The following is a 26,958-nucleotide window of genomic DNA, read 5'->3' as shown; positions in this document are numbered from 1 at the left end:
GTCCAACCCCCTGCTCAAAGCAGAACCAATCCCCAACTAAATCATCCCAGCCAGGGCTTTGTCAAGGCACGCCTTAAAAACCTCTAAGGATGGAGATTCCACCACCTCCCTAGGTAACCCATTCCAGTGCTTCACCACCCTCCTAGTGAAATAGTTTTTTCTAATATCCAACCTAGACCTCCCCCACTGCAACCAGGGGCGGCTCGATGGTTTTTGCCGTCCCAAGCAAGGCAGTCAGGCGGCTTTTGGTGGCGTGCCTGCAGGCGGTCCGCTGGCCATGCGGATTCGGCAGCATGCCTGCGGGACGTCCGCCGGTGCCACGTCTTCAGCATCCCTGCCGCCGAATTACCGCCGAAGCCGTGGGACCGGCGGACCTCCCGCAGGCATGCCACCGAAGGCAGCCTGACGGCCGCCCTCACAGCAACCGGCAGGCCGCCCCCCGTGGCTTGCCGCCCCAACCACGCGCTTGGTGCGCTGGTGCCTGGAGCCGCCGGTGACTGCAACTTGAGACCATTGCTCCTTGTTCTGTCATCTGCACCACTGAGAACAGCCGAGCTCCATCCTCTTTGGAACCCCCCTTCAGGTAGTTGAAGGCTGCTATTAAATCCCCCCTCACTCTTCTCTTTTGCAGACTAAATAAGCCCAGTTCCCTCAGCCTCTCCTCAAAAGTCATATTCCCCAGCCCCCTAATTATTTTTGTTGCCCTCCACTAGATTCTCTCCAATTTGTCCACATCCTTTCTGTAGTGGGGGGCCCAAAACTGGACACAGTACTCCACATGTTGCCTCACCAGTGTCTAATAGAGGGAAATAATCACTTCCCTCAATCTGCTGGCAGTGCTCCTACTAATGCAGCCCAATATGCCGTTAGCCTTCTTGGCAACAAGGGCACACTGCTGACTCATATCCAGCTTCTCTTCCACTGTAATCCCCAGGTCCTTTTCTGCAGAACTGCCGCTTAGCCAGTCAGTCACAGCCTGTAGCAGTGCCTGGGATTCTTCCGTCCTACGTGCAGGACTCTGCACTTGTCCTTGTTGAACCTCACCTGTTTTCTTTTGGCCCAATCCTCCAATTTGTCTATGTCACTCTGGACCATATCCCTACCCTCCAGCATATCTACCTCTCCCCCCATCTTAGAGTCATCCACAAACTTGCTGAGGGTGCAACCCATGCCGGCATCCAGATCATTAATGAAGATGTTGAACAAAACCCCATGGGGCACTCTGCTTGATACCGGCTGCCAACTGGACATCGGGCCGTTGATCATTACCCATTGAGCCCGATGCTCTAGCCAGCTTTCTATCCACCTTATAGCCCATTCATCCAATTCATACTTCTTTAACTTGCTGGCAAGAATACTGAGGGAGACCGTATCAAAAGCTTTGCTAAAATCAAGGTATATCACATCCACCGCTTTCCCCATATCCACAGAACCAGTTATCTCATCATAGAAGGCAATCAGGTTGGTCAGGCATGACTTGCTCTTGGTGAATCCATGTTGACTGTTCCTGATCACCTTCCTCTCCTCCAAGTGCTTCAAAATGGATTCCTTGAGGACCTGCTCCATGATTTTTCCAGGGACTGAGGTGAGGCTGACCAGTCAGTCTGTAGTTCCCTGGATTCTCCTTCTTCCCTTTTTTAAAGATGGGCACTATATTTGCCTTTTTCCAATCGTCCGGGACCTCCCCCGATCGCCATGAGTTTTCAAAGATAATGGCCAATGGCTCTGCAATCACATCAGCCAACTCCCTCAGCACCCTCGGATGCATTGCATCCGGCCCCATGGACTTATGCATGTCCAGCTTTTCTAAATAGCCCTTAACCTGTTCTTTCACCACTGAGGGCTGCTCACCTCCTCCCCATACTGTGCTGCCCAGTGAAGCAGTCTGGGAGCTGACCTTGTCTGTAAAGACCAAGGCAAAAAAACCCAAACCTGAGTACTTCAGCTTTTTCCACATCAATTGTCACTAGGTTGCCTCCCCCATTCAGTAAGGGTCCCACACTTTCCATGACCACCTTCTTGTTGCTAACATACCTGTAGAAACCCTTCTGTTTACCCTTTACATCCCTTGCTAGCTGCAACTCCAGTTGTGTTTTGGCCTTCCTCATTACACCCCTGCATGCTCAAGCAATATTTTTATACTCCTCCCTAGTCATCTGTCCAAGTTTCCACTTCTTGTAAGCTTCCTTTTTGTGTTTAAGCTCACTGAAGATTTCTCTGTTAAGCCAAGCTGGTCGCTTACCATATTTGCTATTCTTTCTGCACATTGGGATGGTTTGTTCCTGCAACCTCAATAAGGTTTCTTTAAAATACAGCCAGCTCTCCTGAATTCCTTCCCCCCCTCATATTAGCCTCCCATCAGTTCCCTGAGGGGGTTAAAGTCTGCTTTTCTGAAGTCCAAGGTCCGTATTCTGCTGCTCTCCTTTCTTCCTTTTGTCAGGATCCTGAACTCAACCATCTCATGGTCACTATTGCCCAGGTTGCCACCCACTTCTACTTCCCTGTTTGTGAGCAGCAGGTCAAAGGAGCATGGCCCCTAGTTGGTTCCTCCAGCACTTGCACCAGGAAGTTGTCCCCAACACTCTCCAAAAACTTTCTGGATTGTCTGTGTACTGTATTGCTGTATTGCTCTCCCAGCAGATGTCAGGGTGATTGAAGTCCCCCATGAGAACCAGGGCCTGTGATCTGGAAACTTCTGTTAGTTGTCCAAAGAAAGCCTCATCTACCTCATCCTCCTGGTCTGGTGGTTTATAGCAGACGCCCACCACGACATCACCCTTGTTGCTCTCGCCTCTAAACTTAATCCAAAGACTCTCAACAGGCTTGTATCCAGTTTCATACTGGAGCTCTGAGCAATCATACTGCTCTCTGATTCCCTGTGTAGAGCGGCATGAAATAATGCCACTTGCCTATCCAACTGTCCATACATTTGTATTTTTAATATGGAAGCAGTAGAGAGAATTGTGCTAGAAGAAAAAACAGTGTGTGTGTTTTTTTTTAAAGGCACAAAGGCATGTGTTACATTCTTCCATTCCTTGGGTTTGGCGGCTATGCAACTTTTTCATTTGGCTAAATCTTGGTTCAGTGAAGAATTTATTTGCACTTTAGAAAAAAAACCTCTGTTCATAATTTACATTGGACTCATTGATGAATTTTTATACATAGAAATCCAATAAGTTCCCTCCCATTATATATACATCCGACTTCACAGTAGGGGCTTCTATTCCAAAGTCCCAGCCTTCATTAAAAGGTTTAAAAGGCATTTTTAAAGTCTGTCTGCATTGGTTTCCCATGCAGGGCTTCTTGGTTGTTTCTTTGGAATTGTTTAAGGGCATATTCATTACTGGAAATCATCCAGGCCTGATGGTAAAAATAATAAATATGTAAAAAATGAGAGAGACTCTTTCACAACTGGAGAAGCAAGAAACCGTTTCCTAAGAAAGAACGTTCCCAAGTAACTGGAGGGAGTAAGGAGATGAGAGTAGAGACACTCTACTGTCAAGAGAGTCTGTCCTGGTCTTTCTTGGGAAGACAAGTGACAAGAGAAAGTAATATTTAAAAAAAATAGACTATCTGGAATCTTTGAAAAGAACATCTCCATATGAGGCACTCAGATACTATAGTGATAGGTGTGGCAGTAGAACCTCAAAAGAACAGAACAGAACCTTCCTTTGTAGAGGGAATGTAGCAAATATTTCAAATATTAATACCTATAAATCAGAGATGAGTCTCAGTTTGGGTAGACGAAGAACTGCTCAAGGCTTGAACTAAAGCCTGTGGGAGCTTTGTGCATGTTAAAAAAATATTTAGCTAAGTTTACAAACCAATGTTTCACTTTTTCTGCTTCTTGTGGCCCTCTTAACTTGGACTCGAGGGGAAACCAATGAACTCCCATTCCAGAGGCTTCTTTTGCTGTATAGTGACCTGGCCAGAAACAGGAAGAACTGGGCTCTTCTAAGATGTCTTTACTTATTGATTTCTTTCGTGCCTGCCAACTTGTGATTTAATTGTTTTGATGCACACTGGAAAGATGTGAAAAGCTTGGTCTAGTGAGACTCTCAGCCCAGTTACTCAGGCAGATAGGGATGAGAAAAGCTTCTGAATTTCTGGGTGCCTCTTTGAACTGAAACTCAAACATTCAAGACCTGATCCTGTTGAAGTCAATGGTAAGACCTTGGGGGAACAGGAGCAAGCACTTAGTGGGTCATCTGCCACCAATATAAATATCCTAGAACGTAAGCCACTGAATAAATTACACATACAAGAAAAAACAAACAAAAAATGATTGAGTACTCAAGCTGCCTCTTGTTAGGAAGAGGGCACCTTACTTTGTGCTTATACAGTGCTCTGATCCTAACTGGGGACTCTAGGTTCTATCACAATCCACATAATAACAATGCAGTGTGCACAGCAATACATTGCCCTGAGGATTGCGAGGAAACTTTACATACTTCCAGCTGCACCATAAATTGGTTGGTTCATTAGGGGTAAACACATATAACAGAATGAAATATTCTAGTTAGATAGAAACATACAAACAAGGCTCTAAAAACGGGATCTAAAACCATTAAAGCTTAGGAATAAGCCTGCACTTGGCTACTTGTTAAATAAACAGTTCTAAAACTTCACTTTATCTGTTAAGAGTCACCATGTCTATAACTGGCCATTGTATCTTCCAGTCTGATCTTTTATTTTCTGTACAGGATGGTATTTTATTCTGATGGGTGTGTCTGTCTGTATTTTTGGGGACATCCTAAGTGCTGAACTTCTAGATTTTTGGATAGAAGAGGAAGCTTGGATGTTTGCAGCAGTAGAAGCTCTCATAAATTATCACAGATTCTGTCCATCACCACAGTGTCAATGGGCTGAAGCCTGAAAATATCAGGAGTTTTGCTTCCCTTGTATGTCAGTTCTCTATTCCAGGAGGAATCATCTTTCCAATTTGCAAATTAATTCCAATTCAGCAGTCTCTCGGAGTCTGTTTTTGAAGTTTTTTTGTTGTAATATTGCGACTTTTAGGTCTGTAATCGAGTGGCCAGGGAGATTGAAGTGTTCTCCAACTGGTTTTTGAATGTTATAATTCTTGATGTCTGATTAACATCAGCATCATTTTTGCCATTTGTTTTTATGTTGTTCCGGAGATCCTGAGCATAACTTGCAGGTATAAATAATTCATGGGAGCTGAAGAGATGAAATGGAACAGAATAGTGTAGGTCAAACTATTCCCCAGTCACATCTCCTGGAAAACCCACTTGGCTGTTGGCAGATGAGTTCCGCCCCTCCCCGACCCGCTGATATGGGACATTTTAAAATAAATTGGTTGGGTTCCATTTCTTGGAAGGAAATGAAGCTATTTTCAAAGCACGTCCTTCAGATGTGATTTAGCACCATCGGGCTCTGCATATTTTAAGAAATGTTTGGATTTGGATTTTTTTCTTTTGGAGAAATAAAAAAGTAAAGAAAAGCAATTAGTAAAATGCCAAGTGAAAATGAGCTTGTGTAAAACAGCTCAGATAAATATATACAACCAATCTTCTTAGCTCTTAGTTCACCCTCAGCTGGCTCTTTCTCTGATGGGGCTTTCATCCCCAGATAACATGCTGTGGCCACCCAGTGTTATTTATGCTTCCTCCTTTGACTAATTGTGGCTCCAAGAAGAGGCTGAAGGGTTAAAGAAACCTGACTACTGTTCATAGGGAAAAGTTAATGCTTTACCATATGCCTCTGCTGGCAAAATCCATCCCAAGAACTAATAAAACGGCTGCTTTCCACTGGCACCTCCCTTCTGAGTATGGAATAGTTTTCCCTTTCAAAGTGAAATAACATGAAATACTAAAATGTCCTTACCTGACATGAAGCAATATGGCACAGCTAGGCTAGTCAGTTTTTAACTTGTGATATTAGCCAGTAAAGCACTGAAAATGTGATGGTGTTGTAACAGGAAGATTTTCAGAGCAACAATATGGGCAATAGTTACAGGATAGTTATATGAATTGGCTAGTATGTATGTGAACCACAGCCTTCTACTGGATGATTCAGAACTCTTAACTCCATGTCATATGCCCTATACTGTTTGTTGTTAATGGAGATTCTCCTTCAGTTCAAGTGGCAAGGGTCTGTACTTTTGGAGCAGAATATTCTGAGTTCAATCCTCCCTGATGCCAGGAATTTCCGAGTGGCTAAAGATTAGTTACAATACTGTATAAGATTAATCTTCTTCGACTGTCTGCTCCTACCTTCCCACTCACTCCTTACATTATTAGTGTGGTGTCTGTCCGGATTAGAATGTAAAAGCCTGGGGCAGGGGCTGGGTCTCACTTGTGGTTGTTTACAATTAATAAATTGTAATAATAATTGTGGGGGAATGTTTCTAGTGATTAGAGGAGAGGACTAGAGTAAGGAGACCTGGGTTCTCTTTCTAACTCTGCTACTGCTTCTTTGTGCTATCTTGTGTTAGTTACTTAAGCCTCTTTGAGCCTCAGTTTCACCATGTTTAAAGTGGGCACTCTAATGCCTATCTACTGTGTGTAACAAGGATGCTGTGAGACTTAACTGATTCATGTTTGTAAAGTGCTTTAAGATCCTCAGATGGAAGACACTATAGAAAAGCAAAGCATTAGTGTATGTCTAGAGAAGATATAAAACAACCAATGGCACCTTTGCTGAGACTGGGCAGCATCCCACTTCTTGCAATGGTGGAAACTCAATCATGATCATATAGAGTTGTGCCAGTTTGGGTGCTGGCCCACAAGTACGTAATATACTAAAAGGGAATTCTTAAAAACAAGTCATCCTTTTTCCAAGACGGGGTTTGCTTGTCTATTATAAAGCTATCCTGTCCCTACTTACATACACACATGCCACTGGAATAGAGGTTATAGCCTTGTGTAATACAAACACCCCAATGTGGCATTCATTCCTGGGACTAGAGTAGCTGAAGAAAGAAGAGAATCATAGTTCAATGCAAGTGGCGACTCCTCCAGCCAATAAAATGTTGTTGTTCCTGAAATGAAAACCTGGCAGATTAACACCACAAGTTTAGCCCATTTCATTTTCTCCTGGGTATTCTGAATATTGGGAAGAGGCCCACCCCATGCTGTGGGATGGAATATCTGACACAGGGGTGATGTTTGTCGGCAAAGTCCAGCACTGCACGGAGGCAAAGACAGCAGAGTAGCGGAGGTTGTAGATAATAGAACCAGAACCAGAATTCTGGGCACCCGAAAAGGAAGAAGGGGAAAAAAAATTCCCTCTTAGTTCATGAGTGAAAGTAGAGCAGGACAAAAGTGCAGCCTGTGGCCAGAAGTGCCCCACTGACACCAGAGGCTGAAATCATGTGACAACAGCTTACAAGAGTTCAGAGTTAACAAGTCTGAACCTGAAATTTTCCCGGGCTTATCCCTGAACCCAGGATCTCAACATGATTCACAACATTTAATTACCTGGGCCTCAGAGACCCCTAGGAGGCAGGGAAGTACATTATTAGCCCCATTTTACAGGTGGGGAAAGTGAGGTGATGTAAGTTGTCCATAGTCAGTAAGGGCTAGATTGTGCCATATAGGCAGAGCCCTACATTGGGGACAAGGAGAAATGGCAGTGCCCCAGAGGGAGTACCAGAGATGTGGTGCCTGCACAGGGCAGAGTACTTTCCAATATACTCCTGTGTGTGGGGGAGCATACAAATTCTACACTTCTTTGAAGGGTGCAGCATACCCTACCCCACCAATGCATTGCGGCGGCGGGGGGGGGGGGGAAGGGTGCTGCCTACTTCACAAGCTTTCGGGGAGCTGTGCTCCCAGTGAGAACATCGCACTTCTCTGAGAGCAGGGGCTACAGTTTTGGCCAGGTCTGGATTAACCTTTTGTGGGCCCCCATGGAGACAATGGAGGATGGCGCGGGGAGGTCAGTCCCTGGAGCGAGGGGCCAGCCAGAGGCAATGGGGCCTGGCAGGGGTGGCCCCGCTCCGCCCAATGCAAGGGCACTATTTACAAACTGGCAGTTGCCAGATGCACAGTGGCTTGCCCAGCTCTGTGCTGCCAGCATGCCCCTTCCCCTCACGGACAGGCTCATGCTGTGCCACACAGCCCCCTGCCCAACACCCCCCGACTCCCTATGGCCAGAGGCCCCCCCCCGGACCCACCCACAAATGCACAGTGCCCTGAACACTACCACCCGTGCCCAGCGCCCCCTGCCCACAGCCCCACCACAACTGCCCAGCACCCCCCACAAAACCCCCACTCCCTAGTGCCACAACACACACAGGTCTTCCCTGCCCCTCCACAGCCCAGCACCCCTCCCGCAGACGCCCCCCAGCCCTGCCTCCTGGCCGCACTCACCGGCCCTGCTGGGAGGCAACTGTGTCTGCCAGGCTGAGCCGGCAGCGCAGCCAGGGCTGGACCCAGGGCTGGGAATCACTCCATCCCCTCAGGAGTGGTGCGATCAGCCAGGCCAGGGCCTGCCCCGGGCAGGGTCCCTTAAGATGCACTTGCCTGGAGGGGCCTAACCAAGCCCTCCACATTGTTCCCCCACACACACACCTGGCTGAGACTGGCCAGGTTTCTGCACCAGTCCCAGGCGGCTCAGCTCTGGGGAAATAGGTGGGGCTTCACAGGTGGTGGGAAGCAGAGACTGCCCAGAGCCAGAGGTGCACTGGGGTCTGGCCAGGGGGCTGAGAGGAGCAGGGGGTGGGGCCAGGGGGCAGAGAGGAGCTCTCGGCCAGCCGGCGGGCAGGCTGAGAGGAGCAATTGGTGGGCGGGGGGAGCCAGCGGGGTCTCGGGGCACAGTGCAAGCAAAGCAGGCCAGGGCCCCTTCTGAGCATGGGCCCGTCTGCATGGAACCACTGGAGCCATTGTAAACCTGGCACTGGTTTTGGCTGATCCTGCCACTGGCTGCACAAGGAAAGGAGCCTCTTTTTCCCTTCCCCATCACTTGGCAGCCACATAAGGTCTAGGCTGCATCTAGGCCAAAGTGGGTCAGTGCAGAGTGGGAAGTAGAACCCGGGATCCTGATTTCACATCCCTTGCCCTAACCACCAGAGGAGTCTAACCCTGCATGCAGGATGGCCAAGAGGCAGACAGCCTTAGGGATGCTGTGCATGGGAATGTAACACTCAGAAATATAAAGCATCCCCAGTTCCTTTCCTTTAGCATATGGAGGGCCATATTGCACAACCCTTACTCTTCTTCACTTCAGTGGCATTACTCACGTGAGCCAGCACTCCCCAACGTATGGTCCTCCTGAGTATTACTGCTCAGGTATGTGAAGGAATTTCCCTGAGCTATTCACTGGCCTTATGAGGGTTTATGTTTGGTCATAATAATGATTTCTAGCTGCACAAACACCAAGTAACCACACCATCAAGCAGCAAAATCTGTCTGAAAAATAGAGGCACAGGCATGCACTGGCAGAGGAATGGAGCTGAGCCACTCAAGTGCGACAATGGGAAGCATTGTGCCTCTCGGAGAGACGGTGCCTTCTGAAGGACCTCACTGACCAGGGAGCTCGCCTCCTGCCCCTCAACTCAGGAAGAGGCAGTGTGCACTCCCTGTCCCTGTCTGTGCAGAAGGTGGGATGAGGTCAGGGTTCCACTTGCTCTTTGTCTCTCCTTAACTCTTTTGGGGGGTGCTAGCCAATACTGCAGTTGTGGCAGTCCCCGGACGGGAAGGGCGGAGGCTTGCAAGAGCAATAAGTTGTTGAAATGTCTAAATTCTAGGGGCCTGACTCTCCCCTGCCTTGCACCTTGTTCTGTCACCTCCACCTTTTCAGAGAGGAGGCAGAGCTGCATGTTGGCATTTTGCAAGCACTTCAGACGTGTGCAAATGAAAGTTCAAGGTTCAAGATGGGAGAATCGGGCTCTGTTGATCTGCACCCGCACGTGATTGTTGTCCCCCAAAATGCACTCTCAGATATATTCAGGAGCAATTTTGGAGGCTTTTTTTGCCACTTTAGCCTATGCTGCCTATACAAGCAAGGCACTGAAATGTCCTGGTAGAAGAGGCAACAACTAGTGGCCATTGCTTGTTACTGAAGATCAGCTTCACTTTCCCATCTGAGCATAAATATCCCAGTGCTGGCACTGGGATAACGCAGGAACTGCCACAGCAGCAGTGTAATTCCAAACCCAGAGGTGAAAGTAAGCTGGTACGGTCCGGTACGGCGTACCAGCAAGAGCCAGTACACCGTGCCGGACCGCACCGGCTTCCGCGGCGGGGATTTAAAGAGCTCTGGGCTCCCCGCTGTGGCAGGGAGCCCAGACCCCTTTAAATCCTGCCCACAGCTCTGGCGGCTGGGCTGGGGCCAGGATTTAAAGGGCTCGGGGCTCCCTGCAGCGGCAGGAGCTCCAGGCCCTTTAAATCCCGGCCCCAGCCAGGCTCGGGCGGGGATTTAAAGGGCCCATAGCTCCGCGGCGGCCGGAGCCCCGGGCCCTTTAATTTGGCCCTGAGCCCCGGGCTGATTTAAAGGCCCTGGGGCTCCCAGCCTCAGCCGGTGCTCCAGGACCTTTAAATCTTGAGAGGCCCCGCCTCTTCTGGTTGAGGCCACGCCTCTTCCAGATGAGGCCACGCCCCCCTGAGGACTCCAGCAGTACCAGTAAGTTCTGTAAGTTACTTTCACCCTTGTCCAAACCCCTCTCTCCAAAGCTCTCTCTCTCTTTTATTGTCTTTACTTATCCTTACAAACCAGAAGAAGAATGTTCTGAACTCTGGGAAAATTAAAGTTTCCCCTGAGAATCCACTCATTTCAGGCTGGCTCCTCGGCAGATGTAAACTGGCCGAGGGCGATTGACTTCAATGGAGCTATATATCAGTTGACCCCAGCTCAGGATCTGGTCCCTTGTCCTTTGTTTTGTTTTGTGGCGTAGACCAGCCTGGGATTTAACTTCGAGGTGTTTGTTGAAATTTGTCACCTTAACCTCCACTTTGACCTCTACCCAACTGTCACTCACTCGCTTGAGAGCAAATATCAAAAGTTTGGTGGAATTTTTCAGCCCCTCCACTTTGAGCCAACATCTCCCCGCCCCGGCCACTGGGACCTCAATGCAGCCTTCTCCATGATCAGTGGCATTTAGTGAGAGAATCCTGGAAGGATGTGAGCTGCATGCTAGCAGGCTGGTACAGGAAGCAGCTGTTGGTGTCAGGAACTGGTTCATACAAAACACATTTTCCCAGAGAGGCTGTTTCATTAAAATCTGCTCCTGGCCGGCTCTGTCACCATACGGGTTACGTTGACCTGTCTGTTGCTGACAAATGCAAGGAAATCAACTAACAATGCATCATAATGATCATCATCATCATGCTTGTGCTGAATATAGCTTCTTTCACCAGGCAGGCATAGGGGAACGGATTTGGAGAAAACAGACACTCCTTTGTCCTGCTCCAGACCCAAACACAACAAATCTATTTGAAGGATCACATTTGGATGAGAATTTGGGGTTTTTTTCTTCTTCTAATAGCAGCTCACTAAGGAGAGCAAGACTGTGAAAGCTCTCCTCTTATACCACCAGAGGGGCTCCTGGTGTGACAGGAGTGAGGCATGTGGCAGTGTGTGTAGATTGTGCTGCACTGACGAAGCAGCTTTTCCTCTGACTATCTGAGGGCTTGGAAAAGTGCGGGAACTGCTATCCCCATTTTACAGATAGGTCAGGTGATTTCCCAAAGGTCACGCAGTGAACCATAGTAGTCAGGACTAGAACCAAGATTTCCTGGCTCCCATTCCCCCATGCTAACTATTACTCCATACGGCACACTGCACGTAAATAGCAGGACTTCATTCTCCACGGTATTTAAGCCAGCACTTTTCCCCAGCCCTAAAGTCACTTTAAAAGGAAACTGAGTAGACATAAGTCATCATAAAAATGACCAGTCACTGTTTTCAAGGTGATCTAATTCCGGATTCCCATTCACACAAAGCCTTCATCTCTTTCACTCCCTCTGCCTCTTGATTCTCTAAATAAAAGGCAAATGGAACATCTAAAAGCACTTTGCGAGACTGTCCTCCAGTCACATAAACAGAAGAGAAAACATCATGGCAGTCTCACGTCAAGAGATTTTTGTTGGAATGCTGCTGGTAACACAAAGTCATTATTAACTGGAAGGGACGCAGCAATTGATTTCATATGGATGGCTCTGAGCCCAAGTTTTTGATTTATTGTTCCTCTACTTTTACTTGATTCTTAAATAAAGCCCCTTCAGAAATTTCGTAAAAGCTGAATAATGACGTTATATCTGCATGGTGACTTTACAGTGTATAAATTAATCATGGAATCCATCAATGTGATACAGCCACCTCTGGGGTGACAGTCATTAGTTAATTAACATTATTCCGCAATTCGGCACAGAAAACACTCTCCAAGTGAAACTGCAAGGAACATTTTGGTAGGCAGAAAGCACTTAACAAAAAGTCATTTGTGATACTAACATCATCCCTACTCTAGTCCAAAGTGTTTTGTAATGTAATGTAATGATACGGAACCACCAGGACCTTGGTTTTGTGTTTCATCTGAAAGACAGCACCTCTGGCAGCAGGGTGCCTCCTAACTGGAGGGGGTGTAATATTTGTAATGGAATGCAAAACTACTCAGAGTTCACATTTCTTCGCAAACTTAAAAAGCAAAATACCTTGCTTCAGTACATGAATTCTTTTGAGCAAAGTGGACATATTTTTCCATTGAAAAATAGACCAATTGTTCAAACTGGCTTTGGCTTTGCTTCAAAGACATGGGGGAAAATGAGCTTTGTCAGGTTTTCTTTGTAAACTGACACATATTTCCTAAAATTTGGGGAAAAGTGAAATTTGGGGAGGGTGATATTCATGTGAAATATAAATTGTGAATTTGCACACCTCCACTGCTACCATCTTGCTGTGACACTAGTTCTCTCTCTCTCTGGATATTTTATATATATATACAATATAGCTTCTCCTCTCCAGAGTATCTGAGAACTGACTCTAAGCCCTAGTCTACACTAAGGGGTGGATCGATCTAAGTTACGCAACTTCAGCTACGTGAATAACGTAGCTGAAGTCGATGTACTTAGATCGACTTACCATGGTGTCTTCACCGCGGTGAGTTGACTGCTGCCACTCCCCCGTCAACTCTGCTTGCGCCTCTTGCGGTGCTGGAGTACAGGAGTCGACGGGAGAGCACTCGAGGTTCGATTTATCGCGTCTAGACTAGACGCGATAAATCGATCCCCGCTGGAACGATCGCTACCTGCCGATCTGGCGAGTAGTGAAGACATACCCAGAGAGAAGAGTGTCCCCTTCTCTAAAACCATTTATTGATTAACCAACACTGCTTCCTGTAGCACCTGGATTCACAAGTAGTGCCCAGGCCTGACTCTCCTTGGCTTGTTAGGCCTGGTGAGATCCCTTTGCAGTGAAGATGTGCAGGAAACCTCCAGATCCAAACATCCATGAACTCCAGGGAAGCTCAGGTCTGGAATCATATCTGAACTCTGAATTTTGTATCGTCTCTAGAAGTTGAGTAACATGCGGCAACTCCATGATCTCAACACACAGTGCTTCTTTCCTGAAAGGCAGATGGAGAAAGTCCGTGACCCAACAGGGAATGCATTAATAAAGGCACAGGTACATTGAGTATGTCTTGCTTGACGTCCGTTCTGTCCGTACAATGTCAGAAGGAAAATCGACCCTGCACTCAGCAGGTGTATTTTTCTTCTGCTCCATCCCAAGTTAATGGTCTGGATAATAACACTTGAGCACAAGGGTCAATGGGGCGGGGGTAAAAAAAACACCCAGTTTGCGCTGGCAGGCTGACTTGATATTGTAGGCCATACATGGGTTTGGAATGAGGGATATTAGACTCACAACTCTTGGCAGTGCCAAGAAATACACAGCTAAAATTGGCAGCTCTGGGATGAGTAATGTACAAACACAGCCTGGAGTGTTGCAAGTGTTCAAGCACTTTGGAAATATGTTGAGTAAACGTGAATCTGTTGCTACGACAACAAAACAGAGGGGAGATCATGCTGCCTCTCTGTGACAGCTTTCAAATTCCAGTGCCTGGTTAATTTGAACTGTGCTCACTTCAGTCTAGAACAGCTGCTCAACATAATGCCAGATGATGCAGGAGAGAGTTTCCCTCCACCTCTTCAAATAACGATTGTGGAACAAAGCCAGAGATCTCACTGGGCCAGTTGGAACTCAATGGTGACAGTGCAGGTAGAACTCAGATCCTCCTGTTTCAGAAGCATAGGCCTCTGCCAGTTGAGGTAAAGGAGAAAGGCTGTTAGTTGCTAGCAGCATGGGGTCTGTGACATATAATTTAACAATGCTGGTTCTATCTAGTAGAAGGCAATGATACACATGCACTTTAGCCAGTTCAGAACTAGCACTTCTATTGTCATAGGAGTGCCCTGTATGTGAGAGGTCAGGAGATATGCAAATAGTTAATAGACAAGGTGCCAGTAGATGGCACTGAAGAATACACAGCTTTGTTGCTGGCTTTTGTAAAACCAATAAATATTCTTATTGTTATGCACTGCAGATGGCTTCTTGAGCCCAGCTCTTAACATCCATAGCATATCACCCAAGAAACTCAAAGTACACCTTTAACTAATGAATCCTCATCACATCTGTGTGAGGCCGCCGTCTGTTATTAGAGAAGGAAAGTGACTTGACCAAGGCCACTCAGCGTCAGAACCAGGACAAGAGCCCAGCAGGTCAGCCTCATAGCCCTGTGCTCTGCTGGGCCACAATGAAATAGCATACATGAGAACTAACCTCCGGAGAGCCAGTTGTGATAAAATAACTGACCTGTGCCTTCACCCAAACGGTTTCTGATGTGATAAAAGTGAGATTTTGACTGGGCTAGATTTTAATTTATATGCTGCCACTCCACTCTTCATTTCAACAGAAACGTAGTAGCTCCGGGGTACCATGGGAGAGACTGTTCTGTGGCGTTTCCAGCCCTGATGAAGGCAGAGAATACTCGGAACTTTCCTTGTATTCATCCAGAGATTCAAAAAAGTCTGGGATTATTCCAGGAGTTTCTTGCGAACTAGACCCAAGTCTGAACCAAGATACTGGAGCTTTGACTGTTTACTTAAGTTTTCATTTAATTTGGAACGTAGGGAAGGGAGGGTAACTTTCCAGAGAGAAACCAGTCCATGTGCTGTATGAGGACTTTGGAACAACCAAAGCGTAGACAGCCTCCTGAAGAGTCCAGCTCAGGTTTTACGTGACACCCAGTACATACAGGCACAGGACACTGTGGGAATGTTTAGTCAGTTCTCTATAGCAGTGCTGTAGCCAAGTTGCATGCATTGAATAAAGCTGCTTGTCCTACACCTTATTACTGAAGCTTAGCATGCTTACGAGTTAGAACATGACAGAGAGCCTTCATGTGTGCTGTATAATATCCTTGTTCTATAAGTAACACAAGTTATATAATAGCATGCTTGGGAAATAAAATGTTCACAGGAAAATGGCACTGCGCAGAGATCTGGGACTTGCTATTTTAAATCCTGAACCAGTGCCAAAATATCACTTCTGGTCTGAGTGAGCAATGAGTGGTTAATGATCCATGTCTGTACCACAAAAGAACTAGAAGTGAATGTTAGACACTACAACTAATTGGAAAATAGCAAGTATTTTTCAAAAAATTTTTCAGGTTTTTCAATGAAAAAGCAATGACCAAACATTTTTCACAGATACAGCTGTAAACTAAAAAAAAATGTTTTTAAACCTCAAACTTTTATTGAAAATCTTTTTTTTTTTTAGTTTTTTTTCATAATAAAAGGAAAATTTCATAAGAAATTAAATCTTTCATTTACAATAATAATATGAATTTTCATTGGGAAAAGAGTTTCAACTGAAAATTTGTGACCAGTTCTACTGAACACCATAGGAAAGATCCCGGCAGCTCCCTGCAGCAGGGAAATGTGCAGGCACAGAGGAGGCAGTGTGGGAGTCCTTTTGGGACCTGGCCGTGGGTCAAGTCTCTGCCACTTGGAACACTGGTCTCTGTAGGTCTAGAATTGCTGCCTGACCCATGCACTAGATCCCACAGCATTTCAAAGCCTCCCTTAACCTTTGTGGGGAGGGGAGTTCATCAGAGATTCCCTGTGTTGCCCTGCTTGCCTCTCAGCCCTGGTCTACACTATGAGTTTAGGTCGAATTTAGCAGCGTTAGAGCGACTTAACCCTGCACCCGTCCAAACGACGAAGCCATTTTTGTCGACTTAAAGGGCTCTTAAAATCAATTTCTGTACTCCTCCCTGACGAGGGGATTAGCACTGAAATCGACATTGCCGGGTCCAATTTGGGGTAGTGTGAACCCAATTCGACGGTATTGGCCTCCAGGAGCTATCCCAGAATGCTCCATTGTGACCGCTCTGGACAGCACTTTGAACTCAGATGCACTAGCCAGGTACACAGGAAAAGCCCCGGGAACTTTTGAATTTCATTTCCTGTTTGGCCAGCGTGGCGAACTCAGCAGCACAGGTGACCATGCAGTTCCCCCCAGAATGTTTCTATGCTCCCTCTATCATCTCTGTCCCTGAGGTTATCGCAGATTAGAAGGCGAAAAAAATGCACTCGCAATGACATGTTTTCCAAGTTCATGCAGTCCTCCCGTACTGATAGGGCACAGTGTAATGCATGGAGGCATTCAGTGGCAGAGGCCAGGAAAGAATTGCTGTGTTTGCTTAACGGCAAAAGTATCGTGCCTTGCTAGCGATCCTGCCCGAGCCAGGTTGCTGTGTCACATGCACTCCGCGCTGTGTCAGCTTGGGGCGGGGGCATGACCGCTTTGTGAGCAGGAAGGCACACATTGCATTAGGTAGCTTCTGTAGCTAGAGAAAACATTCCTGTGCATTCAGCAAAGTCTGTGGCAAAAAAAGAGAAGCCCTGTAGTGTAGTGGTTATCACATTCACCTAACACACAAAAGCCCCGTAGTGTGGTGGTGATCGCGTTCACCTAACACGTGAAATGTCCCCGGCGGAAACAGGTCACTGTTCCTTTTCTGACTCCCCTCCTGCATTTTTAGTCTTAGAACAGACCCGCGCCATGAAATTTTACTTTGAATTATATCAATTATGAGTTAAATAATATGGAAGCTCTCTCTCAGTTATAGTCCCGGGTTCCTTACCCTTTCAGCTGCTCTGATAAATTAACATTTTTTGTTAGGGGCAGGGGGAAATTTTCATGAAGCCTTTTATAGGGACTAAATGCTATCTAGGACTCTGAAATAATCTTAACGTGGCCCATAGAGTGCAATCCTTCGTTCTGGATTTGTCATTCCACAAGTTGAACTGCTCCTTACTACTGTCCAGGCTTCATGAGCCATGGGAGCAAGGGGCAGGCTGGGGTAGGTGCGACCGCGCAGTAATGCCGACTGGGAGAGCAGCCTGAGGCAGAAGCCTCCAGCTCGCATGATATTCCAGGCAGGACTGAATCTCCATGAGACGAAACTTAAAGAAGAGAATGACCTGGAGTCACTCCCATGCGGTGCTCTAAGAGGAGGATAGCCATGTCTGTCCAGGCACCCCCTGATCAACCTCACCGAGGTCTGCCAGCTGAGCGGGGCTGAGCAAGACCCCGGCTGGCAGGAGCCGGCGGACGGAGCCCCAGACCGGCAGCAGGCTAAGCCGCTCAGTCCACCGCCGGTCTGGGGCTCTGTCTGCCAGCCCCGCTCAGCCCGCTGCCTGCCTGGGGTTCTGATCATCCAGGCAGGCAGTGAGCTGAGCGGGTCCAGTGGACGGGACCCCAGAAAAAAGGCGTGAAACAATTGTCTGCCGTTGCTTTCACAGAAGGAGGGAGGGAGAGGGGCCTGATGACATGTACCCAAAACCACCCGGGACAAAGTTTTTGCCCCATCAGGCATTGGGCACTTAACCCAGAATTCCAATGGGCAGCAGAGACTGCGGGAACTGTGGGATAGCTACCCACAGTGCACCGCTCTGTAAGTCGATGCTAGCCCCGGTAGTGAGGACGCACTCCGCCGACTTAATGCGCTTAGTGTGGACATATGCAATAGACTGTATAAAATCGAATTCTAAAAAATCGACTTTTATAAAATCGACCTAATTTCGTAGTGTAGACATACCCTCAGCTCCCAATTACTCAAAGCTTAAAACTGAAACTAAACTGCGTCTCTTAGGGTATGTCTACACCCAGCCGCTAGTTCGGCGGCTGGGAATCGAAGTTCTGGGTTCGACTTATCGCGTCTTGTCTGGACGCGATAAGTCGAACCAGGAAGTGATCGCCGTCGACTGCGGTACTCCAGCTATACGAGAGGAGTACCGCGGCGTCAACGGGGGAGCCTGCCTGCCGCGTGTGGACCGAGGTAAGTTCGAACTAAGGTACGTCGACTTCAGCTACGTTATTCACGTAGCTGAAGTTGCGTACCTTAGTTCGAATTGGGGGGTAAGTGTAGACCAAGCCTTAGTCTCTTTGTCTCCGAGTCAGGCTGTTCCCTCACACTGAAGGGGCTGAGCAGCCCTGGCTCATCACTGACCCAGCAAACTGCTTTGCTATATCACCCCATGTAGAAGCCTCCAATTGGCCTCAGCAGAAGTTTCTAGTCCATTCTGTTCCTACTTGGACTCCAAGCATGCTGGTAAATGGGGTCAGAGGGCTCTGGTAGCCATTATGTTGTAGTCCATAGGGTAGGACCTCCTAGAAGCTCAGTCCAGAATTCCAGGAGTTGACAAATGCCAGATGAGGATTGCATAATGATCTCCAGAAACAAGCAGTGTCCGGAGCACTTTTTGCACATGGGAGTGCATCACTGGAAGAATATCCAAGGAGTTATGAGACTTATTTCCATGTCTGATAGCCTCTTGAGGATTGCATTAGCAAAGATGTCTTTCCCTTATAAACCAGAGATAGTCAAAACATTACCCTAGGTATAGCCTGATGCACCTTAAAATGGGATGCACAGCCCGGTGCTCTCTGGAAGGAGAGGAAAAGCTGAACAGTTGTAGGTTTATAGTATATTGCTACTGAACAGTAATTTCTTTCCATCTAGCAAGGAAGATAAGAGCCAAAGCATAAATATTTCTAAAGTTATCCCAGTTAGGTCCACCTCCTATGCCCCTGGCAGATTGCCCATTGTACCATCTTATTGTGGTGTTTGGATAATGCTATTAGAAGCAGAACAGGTGATTGGCTAGGGCAGCAAAATAATTTGTGACTCTGGTATAGGGTTGGGAAAGAGATTTTTCTAGTTTGCCAAGAGCCAGCATTGTATCTCAAATGGATTTCCAATCCAGACTACCTTTTCTTTATTGAATTAGAGCCTGACCCAAATAAAACAACTTCAATACAGCAAAAGGATTTTGTCTGAAGTCAGTGAGTGAGAGACATATCCTCTTGTAGCCATAACACCTCAGATTAAGCCTGGCCACTTCATGGATTTGAGACTTCCACAAGTAACCTACTTGCTGCTGGGAGTGATGTCAATGAATTGTTCAGTTATGCTCTTCCTGCTAAGTCAATATGGATCCAATGCTTCTGAGACTGCTGTGCTGCTGGAGTTGCCAGTGTTCAGATAAGATATAAAACCATTTATGGTTATCCAAAAACCCACAGTGCTATTCCCAAGGATTCTGGCCACACTCCACTTTGGGTAATTACATTCAGACTGCCTGAACTTTAATTGAGGTAAGACATCCTTCCACACTGTCTATCCTGTGTGGTGTTGATATGCACTGCTAAACAGCTGCCACTAGGGTGACCAGACAGCAAATGTTAAAAATCGGGACAGGGGGTGGGGGGTAATAGGAACCTATATAAGAAAAAGACCCAAAAATCGGCACTGTCCCTATAAAATTGGGACATCTGGTCACCCTAGCTGCCACATTATGCCACAGATGAGACTGCACTTCAGTGGAAGGTGATTCCTTTACATACCGGTGGCTTGTAATGTGCTTTGAGATTTTGGGGGGCTGAAAGGGGCCAGGTGCATATAATATTATTAAAACAGTTTTAGGTGATACATTAGTCTCCCTGCCCCAGTGTTGGCTATATGCATCAACTCTTCGCAGATGCTCTACTGCAGGGGTGGCCAACCTGTGGCTCCAGAGCCACTTGCGGCTCTTCAGAAGTTAATATGCAGCTCCTTGTATAGGCAACGACTCCGGGGCTGGAGCTACAGGTGCCAGCTTTGCAATGGGCTGGGGGGGCACCTGAGCCTGCAGTGCCCTCGCTCCGCCCCCTCCCCCAGAGCCTCCTGCATGCCATGAAACAGCTGATAGGGAGGTGCAGGGAGGGAGGGGGAGGCACTGATCAGCGGGGCTGCTGGTGGGCGGGCGGCGCTGCAAGCAGGGGTGGGAGCTGATGGGGGGGGGGCTGCTGACGTATTACTGTGGCAATGTACATTGGTAAATTCTGGCTCCTTCTCAGGCTCAGGTTGGCCACCCCTGCTCTACTGCATTAACTCTAGTCACATCTCTAACTGAAGACTGCTGAAGCCCACCCCCAACCCTGGTCTCCCCTCCCTAAGATGCTGCATGACTGCTGCTTTACTGTATCATGTTTTGTAAGAACATTTTATCCCACTGGGGTACCTCTGAAAGCCAGATGTTCCCTCTCAGCATGGCCTCTTCTTTTTTTAAACAAACATTTTTGAGCTGATGTTATTTTTATTCAGTTCCCTCTGTGAAACTCCTTAGGACAGAAATGGTTCTTTGCTTAGCAGAGTCACATCAGGGGAAAGGGGGAGGTATATATATATATATATTTGCAAGTGTTTGACCTTGCAACCTTAATAATGATATATATATACACACTTGAAAGTTAGGAAATACCTGAATTAAGTTTGCCTGGGCAACCTTAATTCAGCCCCCTTGTGCATATGCATTATGATCCAGTCTTTAGTTACATGATCACACGCTATTTTTTCCACAGGACCCCTGCTTTATTCAGTGCACAGGATGGACCTGCTCTGGGGGGGTGAATCGGGGTTGTGAAGTAAAGGAGACTTTCATCTGCAGGACTCCCCACCTCATTTGTTGTAGATGATGAAAGGTGTGTGGTGAATGAGGCAGGGATTACAGGAAAAGGAAAGGAGTTCAGTTACCATGGTGATGAGCATAGTTTAGACACTAGACAGATAATAAAAGGTGCCTTCTTGAGGAAGACCATGCAGTGTATTCAGATTGTATTTAAATTTCTACCTCTTTGGGGGCAGGAACCTTGTCATCCTACATGACTGCAAAACAGCTAACAAGCTTTTGGCTCTATACAAATAAATATGCTTTTTTATTGTTATTATTATTTATTTTATTATTTTATTATATAAAACAAGGAGGGTAAAAACTTACTTTCCCCTGCATTCTCAAAAAGAGTGTTATCAAGAAAAGAGAGCAAGTGTTTCAATGAGCTTAGAGGCGTCTTTCCCTGATAACCAGCTTATCCCTGGCTGACCTCATGAATGGTAGGGACATTAGTGGTCCTTCTGGTGGAATGTTCCATTAGAGAAGGAATACTCCCTCTCTAATTGAACATCCCACCCATGTCGATGTCCCATGATTTATAATTCTCAACATACTCTCTGCTACTGGGTTCTTAAAGCTGGAAATAGAGGTGCTGAGCTGTTTAGGGTAACTTTTTCTGCCACCCTTATTCTCAGTTAGTAGTGCTTTACTCCGCAAGTAGTATTAATGATTCCAGGATTTGTCACCAGGCTGGAAAACTGGCATCTTTCCCCAGCACAAAATGTATTGAAAAAATAAAAGACCTGTCCCCCCTCCACCCCCACCCCCTCCACACACACACATTCACTGGAGGCCTTACCCTTCAAACTGACAAGGATCATCATTATAGTCACTTCATTCACATGGCAGATAAGATTTCTCTGGTTCAGACAATTAAAAATGATGAGTGTTCCGAAGAGAGACACACTCTTAGGGGTGTTAATAATAGGCTGTATGCTGAATCCATGAATCATAGAAATTAGAGATAGAGGAGACTTATTAGGTAATCTCATCCAACCCTCCAGCCAATAAATGATTGCTCCCTATATACTCTCCATGGCTTTGTCCAGTCCAGTTTCAAATGGGGTCTCCATAATTTCTCTTACTTGACTGTTCCACTGTCTACTAGACATGAATGTTAGGTAGTTTTTCCTGATATTCAGCCTAAATTCTCCTCTGCTCTATTTCAGCCCATTACTCTTACTCACTTTGATTTTTGGCTGTGAAAACTGGATATATTTCCAGTTAGGAAAATCTTGAATCTCTTGAGTAAATGTGAAAACTGACGAATGTTTGAATAGCAAGGAAAGGAAGTGAAACTTCAGTGGAAGCACAATTCGTGTTGCTTTCTATGTCTAGGGTCAGTGAGTGGTAACTATAAAAAAGAAATTGCATATAAAAAAGCAGAAGGCAATAAACAGAGCTGCAGTGGTAAACTGAGTGCAGAGCGGGTGCTGGTTACACTAACTGGAATATATCTTTCTCCCACAGAAAATGAAGCCCATAGTCCAAAGGAGACGCTCCACCTCTTCTGCCATTAGCAAAGCTCTCAACAAGTCCAAATCCCATTCCAGGTAAAGAATCATCTCCCCAATATCCCCATCAGTCCTTTAGCCCCCTTTTTACAAATAAAAAAATCAAATCAAATAGATTTGCTAATCCATGTTTTAATTCAGCTGCCGATACCAGGGGCCATTAGTGTCTGGACAGACCTCCCATCTGGAGGGGTTCCAGTTTCCTTTTTGGAACATGGTTTAAAAATGTGATGCTGAAAACATATAGTGCCAGACTGTGATCTCACCTACACAGATGTAAATCCAGAATAACTCAATTGCCCTCAGTGGAGTCACTCAGGGCTTACACTGGTGTAATGCAGGTCAGGATCTAGCCTTTACTGCCTGGAAAAGCAGACGACGTTAAGGTGAAGTTTGTATGCCAGTAGCCAAGCCACACATATGATAAATATTTGGTTAGTCATCACAGCCTGACTGTAATCTCTCTGGAAGCCAAACAACAGATGGCCAGTGAGTCCCTTAAAAGAAATCAGGAATTTTTACTTTAAAAAAAATGTCAAAAACCAACAAAGAACAAAAATTCCAGTCCTCCATTTCACTTTCTCGTCCTGCTCTAAATGAGATAACCCCTCTCTCAGCTTCTCTGTGTAATTCCAACTGGGAAGTCAATGAATGTTTGCCTGATGGATTCATTGCTGTTTAGTCTGCCATCTAACCAGCAACAGGCAAGAGTATGAGACGCCGAAACAGAGATGCCCTAAGAAACTAAGTTACTGATGTAATGGAAAAGTAGACAGAAGCAAACTTCGGAAATACAAAGCTGCCCAGAGCAGACCTCACTTGAAGGACTCCTCTGTCCTTGGTTATTGGTGCTAGTGATATGCAGCCATCGGTGAAAAACAGCACTGGCAAGTGTCAAAACAGTGTCTCTTGATACAGAGAAGCCCTTTAGGGGCTGGGCTTGCTCCTGCTGCAGTCAACTGCCAACTTGCTTAGGAGAGATCAGGGTCAGGGCCCACATGGGACTTTCACTATAATCACAAGCAATGGTTTGAGTCTGGAAACTCTTAATCAAATTTAGAAAATGGGAAGAATCAAAATGGCACCTGGATGAGAGGAACACACAGAGACAATTATTCAGTCGCCCAACAAGAGGGTAGGGATGGGCAGCGATACCAAAGGCGTAAGCTTTGGAAGTGAATGCAGGTGCTGTGAGAGAGGGTGGGTTGGCAGCCCTGGTTAGTTATCCTCAGAGCCATAGGCGCTGACTTCTGCTCCAGTGGTGGGTTCTCGACCCCCGCCCTTTGCCCCTGGCCCCGCCCCCACTCCACTCATTCCCCCAAGACCGCAAGACTCCAAGTCCGCCCTGCCTCTTCTCACCCCTGCTCCACCTCCACACCACCCCCATTTCACCCCCTTCCCCAAGTCCCCACCCTGGCCCTTTGAGCATGCTGTGTCCCCGCTTCTCCCCCTCCCTCCTGGAGCGATGCCAAACAGCTGTTTGGCGGTGGGCAGAAGTGCTGGGAGAGAGGGGGAGGGCAGGAATGCGGCGTGCTCAAGGGAAGAGGCGGGGGGAGCTTGGCTGCTGGTGGGTGCGGAGCACCCGCTAATTTTTCCCCATGGGTGCTCCAGCCCCAGAGCACCCACACAGTCGGTGCCTATGCTCAGAGCAGGTGCAGTGAGGAAAAGGGCAGCCCGAGCTCTCTGTACCATTCCACCAATGTGCTTCCATGCCCAGCCACTCCAGGGGAGAGATGGGAATTCAGTGTTTGTGACCCATTCTGTCCTCGCCTTCTCTGCTGAAGCTGTCAATACGATGGTTGGTTTTGAGCTACGGGCACATTTCTGCTAGGGACTGGACAGACTTCTCTAGACTAATTTCATACAAGTCACTTTTCAGATGGTAACAGCTTTCATTCACTACCAACCTGGGCGATATATTAACTGGTGACCTCATGTGAAAAGCTCCCTTTCCCACGTACATGGTCTGGAGCCATCCAGTGCCCACACTGACTTTAGTTTCTTCAGCTATAAAGCACCCAGACTTCCAGTGTTTATAGTCAAGTATGAACACATTGACCTTCCCACTCTTGTGCTGAAATATCAAGTGCGGTACAGTAGTCAAGCCTCACAGCCCTTTGATGGGAGAATAACCACCTTAGAGCTCAGGCAGTTTCTCCCCACCCTGCACAGTGTAACAATTAGACGACAGATAAAGGAATGTCATGCTCTTTCTCTGTTTGGTTCTGATAACACCCTCATAAATAACATTGCTGCAGTGATTTGTTTAGTTAAAATAAATATTTGTTTAAAAGATAAAAACTTAAGTGATTTACATTTTGCACCAAGCAACCCTTTCCAAGAGCAGCAGTTTCCTTTCACCCTGTATTTAACTGCTTGGGAGTAAGTTCTGCTTTTGTGAAATGTTCAGACAGAAGCCAATGTTTTAGGGTGGTTTAAAATAAATGGCAGAAATACCGTCATCTATGTCTCTTGCCCAAGTAATGTGGTCTCAGAAATGCTTTTGCTTCCCTCCCTCAACCATCCCCTCCACCCCCCCATATCACACTGACTCAAAAAAGAGAAACAAATTCTTGACTTTATTTGGCTGGAGAACATCTTTGCAAGGGGAGGGAAGCTCTAAACATTTCTCATGATGTATTGCCTCAGAGGGAGCTGGTACAATGCCATCTCTACTTGGGCCACCAGAGCATTGGTGAATTTTTTTTTTGTATTTATTTATTTTGTTGTTGCTACTCTTCTGTTGTGTTTACCAAACCTTGTAACTTCTCCAGCATTAAGAAATCACTGCTGAGATCGTTTGGTGTTCCTGTCTCCACTGCTCCACTGTCACACAGGGGAAGCTTTCATAGGCATGTTTTAAAGTGAACTGATCTTTTCACTTGTAGAGGCAACAGGCTTATGTGCTTGTCTGTGAGCATAAGCGAGCCAGGCTGGGACAAGCCACAGACTCTGGCCTGCAAGAATGCAGGTGTTTGGGGACTCTGCAGGTGGGATTTTCAAAAGCAGTTCGTGTTGGCTTAGCCCTGCTCCCATTAAAGCCAGTGAGCGGCTTTACTCTTGAGTATTGGCAGCAGAGTGAGGCTGTTGAAAATCTCACCCTATAAGTACAAAGGTTTGTTCAGTATTGTTTATTTTAATGGGACCACTCACATTAAGGTACTCCTCAACAGGAGTAAAGGTGGCAGAATCTGGCCTGTTGTGCCCATCTCCCTGAAAACTGTACATTTACAGCCATTTCTATGAGACTAATAAATCCAACTAGGACTGATTGTGTAATCACACCACCAAGGGTGCTTCGACCTTGCAGACAGTCTGGGCAGAGCACTTGAGCATATTCAGTAGAGGCAATCCCACATACTACAGCTAGGGTAGCAGCAGAGAATGAAGATCTGTCCCACCTCTCTTACTGATGATTCTGTGACATTCTTCACAACGTGCCATTGCTGCATTTATTACTAAATCAATAGAGTAGGAGAGAGCATATGCAATTCATACTTGAGAATTTTGAGATGGAAAGGGAAAAGAATAATAAGATGGTGGCGTTATTACATTTTGCTTGTTTGCATGAGTAAGGAATCGAGTTTAATCCCAGCAACTGCCTGCTGAGTGCAATAGAGATATAGCAGCCATTGTTTCTTTGGCAAAATATTGCACCCAAATCAGCCTAAAGTAGCAACAAAAATAGTTGGATTACAATAACAATAATACCTAACTCTTATATAACGCTTTTAATCAGTAGCCTTCAAAGTGTTTTTATAAAATTATAGCTAGATCCCAGAATCAGGCGCATGGAACTAGACTAGTATACACAGTAAATATTCATCCTGCTACAGCCCAGGCACGGACAAGCAATTTGGTGTGGATGGAACTAGCATTGATAAAAATGGAACTGATCAACTACACTGCAAATTTGCCTGCACTCCCTGCTGATGAGTGACCTCATGCATGGATCTCAGCCGCTTTTCCACTTATAGGATCACAATCTGAGATCTTTACTCAGATAACAGTACTCTTGCCCAGTGATGAGCTGCCAAAATCTTAACAACTGGTTCCCTATAAAAAGTTCTGATTTAAGGGATGTGCCACAGTATGTATTTTTTGTACCAATAGGGTTACGTCCGTATTTTCCCGGGAGGAATTTTTAAAATTTAAAATTTAAAAATTTCTCCCGGATGGCGATTTAAGAACCAAAAAGCCTGACATGTCCAGGAAAATACGGATGTATGTTAACCCTACCTAAAGTTCTTTTTTAAAAAGATGGGCCTGAACTAGAAATGAGCTCCGTTTCACATGTGTGGGTCCCCGCCACTCCCTGGGGGTGAGTGCACATGTGTGGGTCCCAGCTGCTCCCTGCCCCCCTCATTGAAGCAGGTGTGCAGGGCAGGGCCAGCTTTAGGCCGATTCAGCCGATTTGGCTGAATTGGGCCCTGCGCAAACAGGGCCCCGCGCTGCAGCTCTCCACCCCGCCCTCAGCTCACTTCCCC

The 26,958-nt window shown here is 46.5% G+C and overlaps 1 protein-coding gene across 1 annotated transcript in view; it reads left to right on the top strand.

The window, feature by feature from the left end:
* Positions 1–26,958, top strand: part of LOC112104785 (rho GTPase-activating protein 20-like) — a 66,303-nt gene that overhangs the window by 7,542 nt on the left and 31,803 nt on the right. Inside the window, exon 2 of the mRNA XM_024197323.3 lies at positions 22,428–22,510. Within this exon, the coding sequence (XP_024053091.2) occupies positions 22,428–22,510 (83 nt within the window). The remainder of the gene's footprint in view (positions 1–22,427; positions 22,511–26,958) is intronic.

Source organism: Terrapene carolina, unplaced genomic scaffold (assembly GCF_002925995.2).
Source record: "Terrapene carolina triunguis isolate 2854851 unplaced genomic scaffold, T_m_triunguis-2.0 Scaffold131, whole genome shotgun sequence".
Taxonomy (NCBI): Eukaryota; Metazoa; Chordata; order Testudines; family Emydidae; genus Terrapene; species Terrapene triunguis.
This window is presented reverse-complemented; position numbering and strand designations above follow the sequence as displayed.